Below are 19,861 nucleotides of genomic sequence, written 5' to 3'. Positions count from 1 at the left end.
TTTAATTATGCTCCTTTAAACTCAATTAAAGCAAAAGCCAAAAAACAACATAAAAAATAATCTCACCTTGGTTTTCCCCAATCATAACCAAATTTTACATTTACTTTTTATTTAATTTATTTAATTTATTGTGATTGTCATATAGAAAAATGTAATACGACTAAGAGGACGCTAGATAATTTCGAACCAAGAAAGTACGTATAGAGACAAAAATAGTATTGCGACTGAATTCTAGCACCTATTGCAAAAGAAAATAAAAACATTAGTATATATTAAAAATGAAAGTTACTTGTACTTCTAATATTGTTCTTCCATCTAAATTAAAATAAAATGAAGGTGAATTTTCAAAAAAAAAAAACTATAATATTAAGGTTTTCTGATTAAAAGTACGCACAGTTGAAAACGTAGGTTAAGGTTGTCTAATTGAAAGTAAAATAAAGAAATCCCCTATAGATGAACGGCATCGTTTCACAGTTCAAACAGAACCTTCAATCAACAACAATCACCATAATACGTCGATTTATAATATCATGACATAAATATTCCTCCTCGTAAACACAGTTTGTTTATAAGCCACCTCAAACACCTCTTCATAACACAAATCACACACTGCTTCTCACATCTTCTTCTTCTTTCTCAGCAATGGCCAAAGAGAGAGAGAAGAAGCTCTACGTGGCAGTGCTCGGAAACTACGCTGCAGAACTCAAGCTTCTCCTCACAACACTGCTTCTCCTCTGCGTCGTCGCCACGCTTCTTCAGTTCCTCCCTTCCCGCTTCACCATCTCAGCCTCCGATCTCCGAGTCTGCATCTCACGTGTCACGCAAACAACACCCATACTTTCCAACACAACAAATGCTACCTCCTCATACCCACTAAAAGTATCATTATCTCAAGCCTCACCACCCCCACCGCCGCCGTCACCACCTCCACCACCACCGTCGGAGCAAGTCCTCCCCGGAGGCATCGTCAAGCGTGTGTTCAACCCTTATGGCTCTGCAGCCTACAACTTCATCACCATGGGCTCTTACCGTGGTGGCCTCAACACGTTCGCCATCATTGGCCTCGCGTCCAAGCCTCTTCACGTTTACGCTAAACCGACGTACGAGTGCGCGTGGCACTCACTCGCCGGCAAGAAACTCTCCACCACCGTTGGCTACAAGATCCTCCCCGACTGGGGCTACGGCCGCGTCTACACCGTCGTTATAGTGAACTGTACCTTCCCGGCTTCACTCAATGCTGACAACTCCGGAGGGAAGCTCGTCCTCTCCGCCTCTACCTCCGGCGGCGGCGACGCCAGCTTCAACATCACCGACACCATAGAAGCTCTCACGGAACAACCCGGCGCACTCGACACTACGTTGTTCACGTCGAAGCCGAAGTACGATTACCTGTACTGCGGTTCCTCTCTCTACGGGAACCTGAACGCGCAGCGCGTGAGGGAGTGGATCGCGTACCATGTGAAGTTCTTCGGGCCGAGGTCGCATTTTGTGATTCACGACGCCGGTGGCGTGCACGCGCAGGTGCGGGAGGTGCTCCAGCCGTGGATTGATTTGGGGTATGTGACGTTGCAGGATATAACGGACCAGGAGCGGTTTGATGGATACTACCATAACCAGTTCATGGTGGTGAATGATTGCTTACATAGGTATAAGTTCATGACTAAGTGGATGTTCTTCTTTGATGTGGATGAATACATCTATGTGCCACCCAAGAGCACCATCAAGTCCGTGCTTGATTCACTCTCCGAGTACTCTCAATTCACCATCGAACAGATGCCAATGAGTAGCAAGCTCTGCCTCACTGCCGATTACGGCAAAACCTATAGGTACATTCTCCTCAAACTTCTTGCTTTTTTCATAATTGTCGTTTCTCTCTAATGGGGTTTTGCTAACTTAATCAGTAGTTTCAAGTAAGAAGTTTAAGTATCCAACCGCCTTAAAAAGATAGTATTTTTAGCCGACTCTAGAATGATCGTATCAAAGAAAGAATCTTGGTAGTTCTGTAGCAATAACTCATAACGGGCATGCCAAAAGTTTCTATTTTTCCATGTTTTACGTTTTAGTTTTAGATTTGGGTGAGTTAATTTGGGTGTTTGTGTGTTGCAAAAGTTGATTTTTGTGTGTCGGTTGTGAATTTTGGTGGATCGAGGAATTGTGAGATTTGGAGGTGGATCTGTGGAGTTTTTCGAAGTGGATTGGTCAGGGGTTTTAGTTCGAGTAAAGCGAATGATGGATGGTTGTATGGAGTTTAATGAGCATTAACTGGGGTGGTTCGTTTTGAGGAACAAATGTGATGTCATTTGTGTTTTGTTGTTTTGTTTCGGTGCTCGGTAATGTCGCAGATCTTGAGTGGTTGCGTGGTGTTTCATTACACCCAGCGTGGAAGGTGGCGATTGATTTGGCTTGTACTGTACAAGCGTGAATTAGCCCATTCCTGTGTGGACAGGTGAAGAGTGTGTGGTGGTGTCTCTGAACTTTCCAGGAGAGTGATTTATTTATTTATTATTCCTAATTTATTAGCTGGTTAGTTTTAAGTATTAAAAAAAGCAAGCTGGTGTTGTCCCTTTGGAGAGTATTTTAATGTGACACTGAGAATTCATAAGGGTTCTTTAATTCAATCACAAACATGTCCTTTTGTTAGTTCCGGTAATTCAGTATGGCGTGCTAACAAGTGATGATGATGATGATTATTTTACTGAACGTTGTATTGATTATGGTTTTGGAACGAGACGCGTGTTATCTGGTCCACCAGACCTGTGATTGCGACGGTTTTGTTGGGGTGCACTCAACTTTTTTTACATTCATGAAAGTTACTGTTACTGTTTTCCATTTAACAGTTAGATCTAGTTGTTTTTCTCTAATGTAAGTGTTTATGGGTTGGCTTTTTGTACCATACGCTGAATGTAGAAGAAAGCTGGTTTATACTGTTGGAAGGAATGTCTTGTTTTGCCTTTACAGTTGGGATGACAACTACATTTCCCACAGTTGTCAACCATTGTAGTTGTGTGGTCTCACATGTTGTGGTGTGAAATTTGCATTGCAGGAAATGGGGGTTTGAGAAGCTGGTGTATAAAGATTCAAAGAAAGGGATTAGGAGGGATAGAAAATATGCAGTACAACCTAGGAGTTTGTTTGCAACGGGTGTTCACATGTCACAGAACCTTGCAGGGAAGACAACTCACAAGACAGAGGGCAAAATAATGTACTACCACTACCATGGAACCATAGCTGAAAGGAGAGAATCTTGTAAAATGCTTATAAATTCAACGGAAATCACATACGAGAAAACCCCCTATGTGTTGGACACCACCATGAGAGACATTGCTGGTGTGATCAAGAAATTTGAGCTCAAGATGATTGGAAATAGGCTACAGAAGACACGGCAATGACACTGCCAACACTTTTTTTTTTTTTTAATTATAATAATTTAACTTGTGTTAGAAAATAGGAATTCATTGAGCAGTTCTTTCTTTTCTGTTTGATAGTTTTTCTTTTGATTTTTTTATGTGGTATATTTACAGATGGGTATATGATCTTTGTTTCATTTTTAATAGTTCTTGTGTTCCCTATTTTTTTTTATTCTTTCCCTTTTTACATTTTGTAAAAAATAATGAATAAAGATGAATGGTTCAATTATGTTGTCGGTGTGGGACATGATGGCATCCCACCTACAGTGGCTCCATATGGAGGGTGCCTAATTTGCTCCTGTTGCTTTGCTGGTATTCATGCATCTTTTTATTTTTTATTTTCTTTAAATTATTCTGCTTAAGATTCTTCATCTCTAAAAGTGGTATAGTAGGTGGTTTATTCCATTTTTAGTTCCATTAATTTTTGTTAATTGCTCTTTAAATTTGATTTAATCATGACTTATGTTAAAAACAGGAGCTGAATCGAATGATGATGATAATTAATTTTAAGAAATTTCGTAAACGTCCCTTTTGCAGAGAAAGAAAGCTACGTAATTCTAATTCCAAGCATATTTGTGGAGTCCATATAGACTTTTATATTAAAGTTGTTGAAAAATCTGAACGTGTTTTGTTTGGGAGGAAGCGATTGATGAAATGGGTTAGCTTTTGGAGAAGTCAAAAACAACATCATTCAACCATTGGTCTCCTGTAACTAATTATTTTTAACTAATCATAATTGTGTTTTGGACAATGAATTTGGACAAAATTAAATTTAGCACCATTATTTAGGAAAATGATTAAGGAAATCAAACACTTTTTTAAAAAAAAAATAAGAAGAAATTAGCAGCAATGGCAATTCCAAATTCAACATGCCAAACAGTTTGACGTTTCCTTTGTAGCTTCCGCGTTTTTCATTCATTTGGACGCAAAAATACTTCCATATCGATTTTGATGGGAAACAACAAAAGACGATCTGAAAATGATATAAAGCCACGTAAATTCTGCATCTGATGTAGGTAAATAGATTTTTAAAACGCGCTTAAAATTAACAAAACGCGCTTCAAGACTCGATTTTTATTCGATTTATTATTACTCTTCTTAAACTTTATATTTTTATTCAATAATACTTCAATAGATTTAATATATATATATATATATATATATATATATATATATATATATATATATATATATATATATAATTTTTTAATTTTAAATTAATCTTGTAGTTAATGGTGCTACTTATGCTTATATATAATAGGATATATTTTACTAAATTGAAACATTTTTTTATTGAGTCTTCGTGGAACCCTTCCGTTACTAGAGAAGAATCGGATTGAGAATAGTCAATTTCTAAAGTAAAATTAATATATTAAAATTGACCCATTAGTCTATACATATAGATACTAATTAAAATTCATCAAAAGGAACAATTTCAGCAGGTGATTGTGGACAATATAAAATTTTAAAAACTGTTCTAATTTTGAATTTTCTTTAATAATATAGTGAATTCATTTACATATTGAGAATGGTGTAATATCTATATGCAGTCCCTAATAAGTCAAATGTGTCTTTATGGCGTGTGTCTGTTTAAGAAGAAGTTTCAAATATTTATACATAAATTCTGCATCTGAATTCAAGAAATTAAAAAAATAAGAAGAAAAACAAAACCTACTTAAGATGATAAATTCAAAGAAAATACCACAAACCCTAACATGAATATTAATAGATTTTTTTTCTTCTTAGTTACTAGTTATGATGTCCAGGACCTCTACTAAGGGACCTAACATTTTCTTTTTAATATATTTCGTCGCATCATTTTTAATTTAATTTTAATATATATAATTTTAAAATTTGTGATTTAGGTCTGACTATTTTCAAATATGTAAAATATAGTTTTTTTTAAATGGACCAAAGCACCATCAAGATAATGAATATACCATAAATATGTTGCTTTGATGTTTCAAATTGTGTAGCACCTCAACAACATATTTATTACATTTTCACCTTCTTCATGGTGTTTAATCAATTTAAAATGAATTTATTATGAGTCATAATAGAATAAGAAGATAAAAGAATAACAAAATAAAGAATATGTCAAAATTTTCATAGATGACACAAAGAAGAATAACACATTTATGTGAGTTTAAGTTTCTCAATATATAATGGTCACTTTTTTTTTATAAGCTTATATAAAAAGACACTGTTTGAATGAAATGTGAAGAAAATTATTATTGCATGGGTCAAACTTTATTCAATATTTTCCTTGTTATAACGTTGTAACAACAATGTTCATCTTAGCAAAAATTAATAGAAAGAGCATAATAATTATATGAGACGAATGATATTACTTTTTTCTAGTGAGAAAAATGTGGTATTTTAATTACTCAAATATTTTATTTGTTTAAGTTGGGAGTGACTATTAAAAGAATATTTAGTCAAGGCAAAAATAATTTGTAAAAATAGTATTTAAATTATATCAATCATAAATTATTATCAGTCGAAAAAAATACAAAGTTAAATAAAAAGTGATTTATTGAAAAAAATATTTGATCAAAATAAAAATGAATTGTTGGAAGAATACTTTATTAAATTAAAAGGAGTCCGATGAAAAAATATTTGCTTATAATTCATAAGGCTAGTGTATCTAGTTAAACTTGACTACTTGACCAAAAATTATATATAATGTATGTGATAAAATGAATTAATATAGAAATAATGAGTATCTCTTCTTTCCTTAATATTGTATTGACTAATTCAACCACCGAAAGAGAAAAAAAAAAGTTTGAACCAAATTTTTTAAAGATCAAACCATCAATTATCATGTTGGATTTATTAAGAGAAGATGGATAGGAAAGACACGATACAAAAATGACAATGGAGTTTAATCACATAAAGAATTTACATTACTCTCAACCACAAACTTTATAAGATAATAAATTTATAGATTTTCATTAGATTTCTAACCATTTTTTTTTCAAGAGAGTCACTTCCATATGGATACAATTTCTTTTTTTCTCAAAACTTTTATTTAAATGTTTTTAAGACTTTTTCTATATTGATCTTGATTCATTTTTACTTTAATAAGTTACAAACTTCAGTTTCATTTATCTTTAACTTGTTGGTCTTTAAATTTTATTTTCATTTTATAATCTTTGTAAAGTTTTATTTGTATAATATACGAGTTCCATATATATAATTATTTACAAATCAAATATCTTCCAAATACAATTCGTTTTTAGTAAGATTAACAAAGTATTTCTTCACACTGAAACACTTTTCAGAGGCTAGTATAAATTAAAAAAAAACGTAAAAAAAAATAGTTATTTATTTATTTATTATTGAATATCGTCAATTAAATTCTTATATTAAAATTCACTAAAATAGAACTAAATTGCTATATTTAGTGGAAGTTAATTGACAACTTACAAATTTTAAAACGTTATTAAAATTAACTTAAAAATAGTGAGTATGAGAATTAATAATAGACGTATCTGAATTGTTTAATTTCAGTTACTTAATCACTTAATTAAGTAATCATAAGTTATAATAACAAATATTTATAAAATAAGGCGAATTTTTGAAGGAAAATATCGAGATTATTTACATACCAATAAGATTTTATTTATTTATTCTATCATTACATCTTTAAATTATTAGGGGATATCACTCAAATAGACAGCGTTTCAACTGAATATTACTCTATTTCTTATAGTTTAAAAGTACACTAAAAAAAATACATTAATGGTAAGGTGAAACACCACCTGTTTAGCAGAAGTTCACGTAAAAAATAATTTGGACCAATCCATGTGTAGGTTGACTTTCATCTCAATTGAATGGACTCATAATTCCAAAATTACTATAATGATTAGAATTATTTAATTATCTGCTAAACATATTCATTTGTTTTAAATAACTAAATAAATTTAATACGTGGCTTTAGCCGAATCTCAGCATTATTGGAAGAAGTACCGTGTTGAGTTGTCGGTAGGATGATGAATGGCTTCAGAACACAATGGTGATTAAATTATTTCCGTCTGTTGTTTATTAACACAAAACAGAAAGATTTGAGACAGACATTGAAAGTGTGTAAATCGAAAAGCATGGTCTGGTAAACGATAATGTGGTCCACATGAGAAGAAAAGGCAAGGTCCTACAAGACTATTACTATGCTTTGTTTCATGGTTGGAAAGTCTTGCTGTGACTATTTTGAAGGGCAGGTTGTAGGGTATCCAATATCAAATTCTCACCCAGCCGACACATGCACATACATATATATAATGCATACACACACACACACACACATATATATATATATATATATATATATATATATATATATATATATATATATATATATATATATATACTATCCAAAATCACCCTTCAAAATTAGTCAACATCTTTCTTCCTTCACTTTCTTTTCAATGATGGTATACTTCAACTACACTCTTCCTGTTTTTACCTTCTCCATCCATCTCTTACTTTCATCATTGCATTATGAATAAATAACAATGCTAAATATAAGAGAAAAGTTGTGTAGTTAATGCTAGAAATTATGTGTAACCGAAGCTTCTATCAGTAACAAAATAAAGCTTGCAACATCAGTTAGTTTAGGGTTGTTTTCACCGAAGGAAGAAAACAGCAGAAGAAGACAAAATGTTACAAGGAAAGGGACAAATGAATGGACCCTAACTTGCAGTGGTGGCACGTCATGGAAAAGAGCTGGCAAAATAGAAATGGAGGAACCATTTAACAATAATACATCAAATGGTTTTGTTGGGAGTGTTCAAAAATCTGATTTTTTCTTTCTTTTTCTTTTTCGTTCTCTAGTCTGTCTTCCGGAGAAGCAAAAAGTAAAAGACCAGATCATTCATTCATAGTCCACACACCCAAACAAAGGAAAGGGGCATTGAAGAATCAATTAATGATGGGAAAGTTCCATCGTTTATAAATTCTCATTTATAGCCTTCATATGTTCTACATCACTCAATAACAGCCACATCAACTCAACACAGAATATTTGTTTAGTATAAGCATATCAAATGTACCTACGTTGCTAATCAAAACCATCTACCTGTCGGTCTATAGAAGAAGAGATACACTGAGAAGACGCAATACCAATAAAATTTGACTACAATTACATAAAAGATTGACATGATTCTATAATCAAAATTTGAGTTAATAGATTATTTACTTTTATATTTTACATTTTCATTTTTATCCATACCTGTTCCAATAAAAAATACTTTCTATTATCTTGCATCACATGCTATATATTAATTTGATTCCTCACTTTGATTAGTGACCCTCTGAGCTATATGTTGCCTTGTATTCACTTCTACATATCAAACCACACACATACAATAAAATATTGGTTAAAGTGGGTGCTAGATATGACCTTCCCTATCATGTTAAACTGAGTTTTTTTTCTTAGAGAAGTACAACAAGTTACAGCTTAATTAGTTTCATATTTATGTACATGATTCAGCATCAAAGCATTAAATAATGCACCGTTCATTGCAGCAATATTTTATTACTGATGTTGCCCTAGGTCAGTACTTGGCTTTAATCTGCAACCAAATTCCACAGCTACTGACTTTTTGCCATAAACCTCCTATTTGTTTGGGTTCATGTAGATGCAAAGGACTGGAAACGTGGATAGAGGAGTAAATGACTCTGACACATCACACGATTTTATGTTCACTTAAGATGAGAGCTGTGAAAATTTAATGGTCCAGTCTCTAGATGTACCAATGCTACTTAGTAAATGAAATTCATTCTTTCTTTATCTGTCTTTTCAGTAAGATGAAAAATCAATGGTTTACATGTAAATGAGGTTCTACCTACTGCACTATGCTGGGACAGTTCTTCAAGAACAGTTCATAGCTGCTTGATCCCACTCTCCTGCATATGTACTAGTTATGTACAAAAAATTAATTGTCTGGGTGGGTCTGTCATTCTGATCAAAATTGTTGCTGTCAACCTCGATCAATAGTTTGTAAGTACTTAGGTAACACTAGACTAAGGAATTCTTTGAGAAATAAGAATCATAAGAAAGATATGAATCATTTATAACAAATTGAAGATTTTTTTAATCTAACATTTTAAAATAATAAATTTATTAGTTTTTTCTTATATAGTGTTAGACTAATAGTAAATATCTTGGATTGATGGTTATAGTTGATTGCTGATATATTGAAAAATTATATGATTGATGATATTGTAAAAATAAATTTAAATTTAGTTATCAAATATATTATAAGTGACAATTATCATTGTATTGAGAAAAACAAAGTGAAAAAGTTACTTTATTATGTTTTAACTATTTATGGTTATTAGTGTTAAGAATTAGACTCTAAATCTAACTCAATCTCACAAAACTGACTTATAAAATAATGTTTACATCTACTTATATATTATAAATTGACCTTAATTCTGGGGTCGATGTGAAATTTCTAACGATCATATGACTGTGTTATTGTAATAAATGAAAATATTAGAACATAGAAGTGAAATGTCAAATGTTTGCTTTTAAATTATAAGGTTTATCTAAAATGAAAATACACTAAAGAAATATTAAAAAAGATCAAGGTGGGTGTCAAATTTTCTAACAGATAAATATATTAAGAATTTATGTGTGCTTAGTCGAGAATTATGTAATCCACTTATGGAGTAATTATTCTTAAGCAGATTTGTAGATAGGAATTAGTGAAAAGTTTGAGATAAATAAATAAGTAAGATGATTTTCTCATTTATTTCTGTTATGGTATCCGAGCTATAACAAAAGAAACCCTAAGGTTTAGTTTTCTATCACCATGGAAGAAGGCAGCAAAAACAGAGTGATGGAAGTTCTGTGATTAATCTGGATTTATCTAATCTTTTAAATTTAAAGAACTAAAATCATATATTACTATAATAAGCTGAGACAGCTATATATAAATAAAATAAATCACACTGATCGAGGTTCTTTTTCTAATAATCTAATAGAACATGACAAGAGTTAAAACAGTAACCAAAACTTGGATGATACCTTCCCACTTAAGACCTCGAATATTAATTAATGATTGAACCAAAGAGTATTTATAAAAGGACTTGTTGCTTATACGACAGAGTTTTATTATTGTCATTGGAAAATATAAATATACATATGATTTTAAAAAATAAATATAATTTTGGAAAAGAGATATAGACAATATGTTGATTAATGGAATAAATAATTCGTGTGACCTACCATATAATCCTATCTTTTTCCATTTTGTCTGCTATAATAAAGTGCGTATTTTAACACTTTGCAGCCACAATAATAGAAGTGGTTGCTTTCTCAAATTCATTTCGATGGTGGTTCTTATTTCATCTTTCAATCTCTTTCTTTACAAATACAAAAGTTAACCTTTTCAATGAAAATAATACTTCAAAAAGTAAGTTGTCAACCAGTGCAAATTGTTTTGAAAAAACATTTTTTTTAAATGTATATTTGGTTCTTCGTAATTCAAATTCTAATTAACCAAGATATTTTAAAAAGATATGTATTTTTGTAGGAAAAATTAAAATAAATTTAGAAATGTTGATGGGAAAGTATTTATATTATGTAAAAGATTGTATTATTATAGTTTATTAAAAATTATTAAATTATCAGTTTACAATTTAAAAATTAATAATAATAATAATATTAGATTAAATTGATGTTAAAACAATTAATAAATCTAAAAAATGAATGCTAAATTTAAGTTTAATAGTTTAATTGTTAATAAAAAATAATATTATTATTGGTATTAATTTTAGGATAGAAACTCATTTTTAATTATATAATGTCAATATAATTTTGATATTAATAATATATAAAGTACTCGAATATTTAATTATTAAATAAAAATTAATTATTTTAAATAAGTCTATGTTTTTAGAAAATTAACCATTATTAATATTAAAAATTATTTATTTTATATTTATAAAAAAATTGTTATATAAATAATTATTGATAATATAACTTTATTACTATTGACAGAAGTAAATTTCGTCATTTATTATTTTTAGAAGATAAATTGAATCAACTTTTCATTAATAATTAAAAAATTCATGTAACATAATTTAAAGAAGATGTATTCGAATTAGACAACATAAATATTGAAGTATGACATATAATAATTATTTTTTGAATTTTTTTTAATAGTCATTTAAGGTATGAAATATTTTATTTATCGTGACCTTACTAATAGGGATAAATAGTTTTAACCTTGTCGTCCTCGTTTTCTATAACATAAGATTTCATGTAAAAGTTGATGTCTTAACTTAAAACTGAAATATATGGACTATCATCATTATCAGTTGAAAAAAAATAAAAAAATATATTAATTAATAAAGTGTTTATGTTTTAAAAAATAAATATAATTCAATGTAAATAAGTATTTATTATATGTCTTGTCAAAATAGTGTATTTCATTTGTAGATATCCCCTTGTATAATTCTTGCAAACTATTTCATACTTAGAGGTATTTATAGATACTGATGGATACTTTTCTATTTTTATTTTTTATAAATTTTAAATCACATTATTTAAATTTTTATTTCTAAAAAATCATTTTAAATTGTTTCAAATGGGCAATGTGGTGATTTGCAGCTTATGCATTCTAATCTTTGTGGGGCAAAACGGGTCAACATTGATACCATTGGTGAATTACTTTAGTTTCTTTTAATTCTTTGGATTATATCAGTGTGTATAATAAGAATAATTATGTTAAAAAACGTTATATATAATTCCAAGAAAAATCAGAAATATTAATGAAATTCAGTGTTTCTTCTTCATTCAAATTTTCTTGTTTGTATTTTTTAGGCTTGCTTACAGCATACGAGTTAAAAATGAGTTTGGGCTTTGCCCGATAATGCATGCATAGCCTTTGGTGTCTAACAAAGTCCATTTTAGTTTTTCTTTCCGCACCTCCATAATTTTCAAAATCGCGTGAGAGCGACTTCTGGGTTACTTGTTCTGAAAATTTTGACGAAAAGACTTTCTAGAATTTTTGAAATATGATTTACAGAATGTGATTTACATAATGAAATTTTCAGAACAATATTTTTGGAATGAGCTTTTTATGTAAGTTATCATTTCCCCTCTTCGTTCTTTTTCTTGCGTAATGACATCAATAATTCTTATATAATTAGAGATAATAAAAATATTTTGTACTTTCAAATAAAATTCGCGATAAATAATTAGTATCCGTAAGTATCCATTATTTATGGATAATAGATAACAAGTATTTTAATAATTATTTATAAACGGGTTAGATGTAGATATTATTCTATTCGTATCTGTGTGTACATGTTATCGATAAAAAATAAAAATAAAAAAAGTAATTTATATTTTATTAAATTTAATTTAATGAATTTATATTTTATTAAATTTAATTTAATTAAAATAATATTTTAATTTATATTATATTTTATATACTTTTTGTAATTTTATTCAGATTTTATTTTAAAATTTATAAATTTTTTTTTTAAATATTTGCAACAGATGCATATAAGTTTTAAAATACTTACATATATTTTTTAAACAAATATTTGTGATAATATCAAGTAACGAGTGAATATTTTTATTGCATTTCGGAATGGGAGTAAATACCATTCATGTCTAATACAACCTATTGTTATTATATGATGTAGTGAGAGAGGATCTTTTAGGTTTTTTAATGTTATTACAGGTGCATTTAGTAAATGTGGGGTATAAGAAATAAAATCCGAGGATTTATTTGGAGGCCCTTACTTTTTAACAGTCACTTTCTTGACCTTACACCTCAACCTTTATTTTATTCTCCAAATACCCTTCTTTTTCTACGTTCAGTTATTTATTTCCAGATTTTGTGAAAGTAACGTTTCATGAAGTCTTTAAAACTTGAAATGAAAAATGTATATATTTGTTGTATTTTAATATATTAAAAATGAAAAATGAAATTTTTGAGTCCTTGATATCATAAATTCAAATAGAAGAAAAGTATGAGCATGAGATTTCTTATATGCTGTCCTTTTCGGGCTAGGCCCACCTCTATATTTGACCCATCCTTCCTGTAAAACACACAAAATCTCCAAAATTTGTATATTGGAAAAAATAAAATAAAAAATTTAGTTTTCAGATATATATTTGAAAGGAAATACTAAATAATTTGATAACATATCGAGCTAATGACTATACATATTTATAAAAGACACTAACCATAATTTTTAACCTACAATCTTAAAAATAATATGTTTGTGAATAACTTTTTATATATGATTATTTTAAAACGTAAAACTTTCAATTTATATTTACATTTTAAATTATCTTCTTTTTCAAGTGAACTTTTCGTTAAGTGTGAAATTTGTCAGTGTTAATACTTATATAGGCCGAAAGATTTAATATGAATGCGTCATAAATAATTCTAAATAAAATATCTAAAATTTTAAAAGTAACATGTTTGTGGTTTTTTCTCTTATATATTGGTTATTTTATTAATTTATACCAAATGTTAAACTATTCTAATTCACATTTAAATACTTAACATCAAACACCTATAGATTATATATGACAATTTTTGTGGTGTATTTTTCTTTGTTTACACACTACACTATGTTAGCTTATTCACCAATTCAATTTTATTTGGAAAAAATATCTTGTTTATGCAATGTTTTAAGTATTTTTACAATGATTTTTATTTTTGAACAATTAGGTTCAAATCAGGTTATTTATTTAAACATGAACTGGTTTAACAGAGTTTTTTTCTTCTCTCACTGGCTATAAAAAATGAGCCATTTTATTGTAATTAATAGAATAAACATCTTTTATTAAAACAATTAATGTTCTAAACAATCACATGTACACAGACATATATTTTCAATATTGAAGAACAAGGAACATCAGTGTTTTCAATATTTTCTCACCAAATCAATAAAACCAGAAAACTATCGACAGTGTCTGCAAAAACAATCGAGCCCTTTAATTCCTGCTGAAGATAAGGGTTCTGTGATAGGAAATTAAGCATCATCATCAGCAGTGCATTTAAGAATTATAGAAGGCAAGTCAAAGTAGGAACTGAAGGATTCATCTTCATGATTATTTTCCTGTATTATTATCCCTTTCCCATGTGCAACCCCGGAATCAAGTTCAAAGTGTTCTAAAGAAAATGTGCTAGACATTACATGATTCACTGGATCATTCATTTTGTTAACTCCTTTTCTTGCTTTAACTGCATTTGCTCTACCAAAGCCAAAGCATGGAAGACACATGCAAAGAACACTACATTTGGATCCTTTGTTTCTTTCTTCACTTTTGGAGAAGCTTTCTTGATGCCCTTTTACACGTTCCAGTTCCATTGCATGTCTTTGTGACATGTTCATCCACTGAAGATTCTCGTTCTTCTCAACATGCATGTCTTTGTGCAACTTCATGTTGGACTTTTCCATCATTTTCAGAAGGGAAAGAAATTTGTCTGCTTCAGCTTGCCTTCAAACTGTGTTAGAAACTTGAAGGTCCTTGAGTTGTGTATTTATATAAAGAGAACTGGTTTATTGACAGAAAAAGATGTTGGTGTTGGTGTTGTTTTCCTCTATGGCATCATGTGCTTTTGACTCCAAGGATCAGTTGACTTTTTGGACATTCATCATCACATTGTAAATTTCTAGCCGGCTTTGTGCTTGGATTGGATGATTGAGACTTCAAAGAGATGAATGAGGAAGCCGGCAACATTTCTATTTTCTAATTTTATATTTGTATTTGCATTGATTGTGAATGTTGATTGACTTTCTTCTAATATATAGTGATTGCGGAATATATGATATGATGCATACACGACATTCTTAAATAAGTAGCAAAGTAAACCATAAATAAAACGTGTAACTATCTAATTCATGGTCAGAACCAGACAAATCATAGAATCTTGGACAAAAGACAAGGAATGACTAATGGCATCATTAATTTGCTAGCTAGGTATGAAACTGAGGAACAACAAACTGCTCTAATTACATTTCAATAGGAGCAAGCATAGACCCGTTTAGTTTGCTAATAACAAATTCAGGTCTTGATTCTTATATACTCGTTCATCTATCCCATTATAATATAAGGATTAATTACTTGTTTAAAGAAATAAGCTTTTAGGTGTCAAAGAAAGTGAATTTTAAATTTAACTCATCTTTATAAAATTATTTTGTAGAGTTGAGTTAAGTTTAAAGTTTATTTTTTAACATAGTATTAGAGTGTGAGGTTAGAGTCTATTATAACGAATTTTGTTGTTTTTTGGGTTTATTATTCCATCAGCTATAACAGATTGCTATTGAACCGCTTATTAATATCCAGTCTCATGTTCAAGATACATATACCTCTGATTTGGAAAATTTGTGAAGAAAATTAAAAAATATAAAAGGAAGTCGTTTTTGGCTCACTGGATTAGGTTTTTTGATTTCGGGTCAATGACAAAGCTTATCTTTTTCATTCATCTCTTGTGATTCACTTAGGGTCTTCTCTAATTCTTTCAATTCATTTTCCTTCGTTCCTTCTTGCGACTCACTTGAGCCCTAGCTCGAGCCGTTGCTAGCACACTCGTTTATTGTCACGAGTGCCTTGTTCGCAGGTTCCTACCATCTCGCTGTCAGTGGTGGTTGCGCGCCTCCTCTACCTGCATGTGCAACTATAGTATGATAATAAGTTTGCCATGAGCATAGTCTATAATCCAGTAAAACATGATAGGACCAAACACATTGAAATTGACAGACATTTCATCAAAAATAATCTAGAGAGAGACTTTGTGATTACAACTCATATTCCTATAGAATTTCTGATAACATGTATTTTTACAAAAGGACTTTCTTTGGATAGATTTCAAGATATTATAGGCAAGTTGAAAATGATTAATATTTATTTACCAATTTAAGGGGGAGTGTTGTAATTAGAGGAAATATATAAAATCTTCTTAATTAGAGAAAATATTTATAGAATCTTCCTAGAGAAAATAGATGTATGATCTTCTAGATTATTTTTTAGTATATTTTTTTTTTTTCAGAAGATTAGATTTCTACAAATAGAAATAAAGTAAGGAGAATGTAATTATCATGAAAGAAAATAATAAAATTATTCTCTTTTTCAAGTTATATCTATTGTAAATCTCACATTCATGATGTTGTAAAATTGAGTTAGGTTAATTCCACTATTTTAATTTGCTTGATATATCTATCTCGGTAATATTGGACAAGACTCTTTTGGATAGTTTACAATATGCATGTATCTGGCCTATTCAAATCTTCAAGACAAAATTTATGAAAATCTAATATTATATTAGATACAGAAGCATATAGAATACAGAAACTTTAAAAAGTTGTTTCTTCATGAATAACAATCTGGATGGGTTCTGATTCTGCTTTCATTAGGTGGTTGTGGTTGATAAGAAACCTGTTTCACTTCCAGAAAATCCATAGAAATATTTGAGTAAGCAAGTATGATACTGGCAGGGCTCTAATAGACTTGCAGGGAATAACTTTTGATATTTACTCTGTTGGCAAACCTCACTCTGCAACATGCTGATGAACATCCTTCGTCATAACATTCCAATGGACAAAGGCATGAAATTCTCTTCTACCTTCTGAAAAATCACGGGTTGTTAAATTATGAGATTCAGACAGTATTAATGAAATCTTGAAATTGAACAGTGGAGATGCCCGCATTTGTCATTTTCCTAGGTAGAGCATCTGCTGCTCCATTTTCAAAATCTGGTTTATATTTCACTTCAAAGTCAAACCCAACAACCTAGATGTTCATAACCGTTGATCACTTAGAAATCTGAGACTTTTCTGATCCATATGAATAATAAAGTGGCTCTGCCCTTTAGATAGTGTGCTGCCATCACACTTGCCAATGACTCCCCTTCATATACAGATTCCAACTGAGCCCTCTTTGACTGAGAAAAGCCACTTATATAACTTCACATCCGTAATTACATTAATACTAACCATCCCTCTTGATATTGATGGATCTTATAGGAAAAGATTACTAGAGATACAATATAAATTCAACTCATACGTAAACAATTAATACCACTTTCAATAATAAATGTATTGGATTTCATTCATTTTTTCATTATTAGTCAATGTGAGAATTAGATTTATATTTGAATTTCCAAACATTGTTAGTTACAAAGGAAAGAAAACTCTTGTATTTATAACTCTTGTGAGACGATGACAGTTGCCAATCAACATGTTGATTTTCCGTTGAATTTGTCATATTATTGCAGATGTTTGTAGGATTCTAGATGATGCCTTTTAATCTATTTGTTCTTCCAACATTACCTTATTTAACATGTCTTATAATGTTGTAACATCAAATCTTGTGCGGTATATATAGACAAAAGCTTCTAAATATGATGTTCTAAAACTTTTGGTTGCAGATAGTATAAAATCTTTTGTATAAGTTCTCTCACGATTCATTAGTTTCAAATCTTCCCACATCATATGTGAAAATGATTGGAAGTCTGGATATGTATAAGTTTCCTTTATGTTACATGGAAATTTAAATCCTATTTTAGTACCAAAAGAAGTTCGTCAAACATACTTGAGTTTAGTCTATATAGATTATGAATGATGAATAGTAAAGATGATCATTTCCATCACACGTAAAAATACCTTCCATTTTTCCCATAAAATAACTAGCTAACACAGGTGAATAGAAAGGCAACAGAAGCAGCTACAAATGAAGCTCTCTGAGTATATATATTTATTTCACATTATATATATCCCTAGGATAAATCATGCCCTTTGTGCTGATGCTAAGAATGCATTAAAATCTTCTCTAGCTTTTCTCAAACGAGGAGAGATGCAGGTTACTGGAGAGGAAGGTTGTGATGCAGAAGAAGTAGAAAACCGAACATGGCGAGGTGATGCATCGGATTTTCTAACACTACCTCTACATGAACCGTTCTTCAGAATCCCTTTAAGGTCTCTTTCAAGAACAAAAGGTGAAGCAATGGGAGAATACACTTCACTGGAACCGCATTTGATCAGCTCTATTGGAAGATCAAAGTAAGAGTTGGTGCAGTCTCCTTCAATCTCATTAGGTATTGCTGCGGAAGACCATGAACCACACTCAAAATTTTCCAAGGAAACTGCCCTAGACATTGTTTTACCACCTTTGTATGATTCTTCCCTCTTTGTCTTAACCAGCTTTTCTTTACCAGCTCCAAAGCCTGGTAGGTAAAGGCAAAGAGCACTGCATTTGAATCCATCATCTGGGGTTTTCACGTGCTTAAGCTTAACACTCTTGGGACTGTCTTTGAGAACTTCAGTTTTGAAGAAGTTGTCATGGTACCACTTGTCATGCTCCAATGCACTCAGTTTACTCAACCAGTGATCAAATTCATCTGAGGGAGCATGTGCTGTTGCTTCACCAAATGAATTGCTCTTCTTTAAATGCACCTTTTCAGGGAAATGCTGAAGCTTGTGAGTCAAGTTACCAGCTTGACATTGTGATTCCGGGCTCTCTCCTTTTGGTTTCTTCTTGGAAGCAAAGCGAGGTGATGAAGTTGCAGAATTTGGGAGACTCCTGCTCAAGAATCTTGGCTTTGGAGGTTGAAGGGGTGGAGGGTGCAGAATGATGGATGATGAAGTTGTGATGATAGTTGGAAGCATGGTGGTAGTCTCAAGGTAGCCTTGTTTAGTAGGAGAATCTTTCAATGAAAGTGGATCCACCATAATCTGCTTCTCATCTTGCAAGCTCTCCATGATTGAGTTTTTGAGTTTCTCAATCTCTCTTACGAGGAAATCATCACCTTCTATGTTGGTTTTATCTACTTGCACATAAGCCATGTTTTTCTTTCTCTTTTCTGGGTCAGAAACTCAACATTGATTTGTGAAAAACCACAAGAGTAGTTCATTACTTATAAAGATGTGAGGCGTAGAATGTGAAGAATGTGTTAGCGTGCCTGCATGTTTTCATCAACATCATGGTCGTGATGACATGTTCTCAACCTTTGCTTGTTATATATATATATATATATATATATATATATATATATATTGTCATGTGTATCAGTTGACTTTTCATGTAAAATGAGAATTTTATTTTGAGAAACTGATGATGATAATAATAATGGTCAACCGTGCCTTTAGTTGTATAAGTTGTAGCACATGCATTGTTTGAAAAAAAAAAAAGTAAACTATAGATACAAACACACATCACCGTCTCAAGAAAATAATTCGCAAGTATATATATATATGGATAAAATAATTTCTAAACATTTAACAAAAAAGAAATGTATAAATATTAATGAATAATTTTTATAAATTAAAATTAATTTGAGCTAAAATTAACTTTGAGCTAATATGTAGAAGTAATTTCGTATAATTTTTTAAATTATTATTTTTAATTTTATCCATCTAATTTTAGTTTAAGGAAAAATGTATTTTATTTTTCTTTCTTTAATATTTTTCTCTAAATAAAA

The 19,861-nt window shown here is 30.5% G+C and overlaps 2 protein-coding genes across 2 annotated transcripts; one reads left to right on the top strand and one right to left on the bottom strand.

Moving 5' to 3' along the window:
* The first annotated feature begins 559 nt into the window (after positions 1-559).
* Positions 560-3,551, top strand: LOC108321149 (galactan beta-1,4-galactosyltransferase GALS3). The gene is made up of 2 exons (XM_017552815.2): positions 560-1,826; positions 3,044-3,551. Exons 1-2 carry the CDS (start codon positions 643-645, stop codon positions 3,387-3,389), a joined length of 1,530 nt encoding a protein of 509 aa, XP_017408304.1. The 5' UTR covers positions 560-642; the 3' UTR covers positions 3,390-3,551.
* A 14,502-nt stretch (positions 3,552-18,053) lies between these two features.
* LOC108321062 (uncharacterized) lies at positions 18,054-19,232 on the bottom strand. The gene has a single exon (XM_017552706.2). The coding sequence runs from the start codon at positions 19,224-19,226 to the stop codon at positions 18,171-18,173; it is 1,056 nt and encodes a 351-aa protein (XP_017408195.1). The 5' UTR covers positions 19,227-19,232; the 3' UTR covers positions 18,054-18,170.
* Positions 19,233-19,861: the final 629 nt, after the last annotated feature.

Source organism: Vigna angularis, chromosome 4 (assembly GCF_016808095.1).
Source record: "Vigna angularis cultivar LongXiaoDou No.4 chromosome 4, ASM1680809v1, whole genome shotgun sequence".
Taxonomy (NCBI): Eukaryota; Viridiplantae; Streptophyta; class Magnoliopsida; order Fabales; family Fabaceae; genus Vigna; species Vigna angularis.
This window is presented reverse-complemented; position numbering and strand designations above follow the sequence as displayed.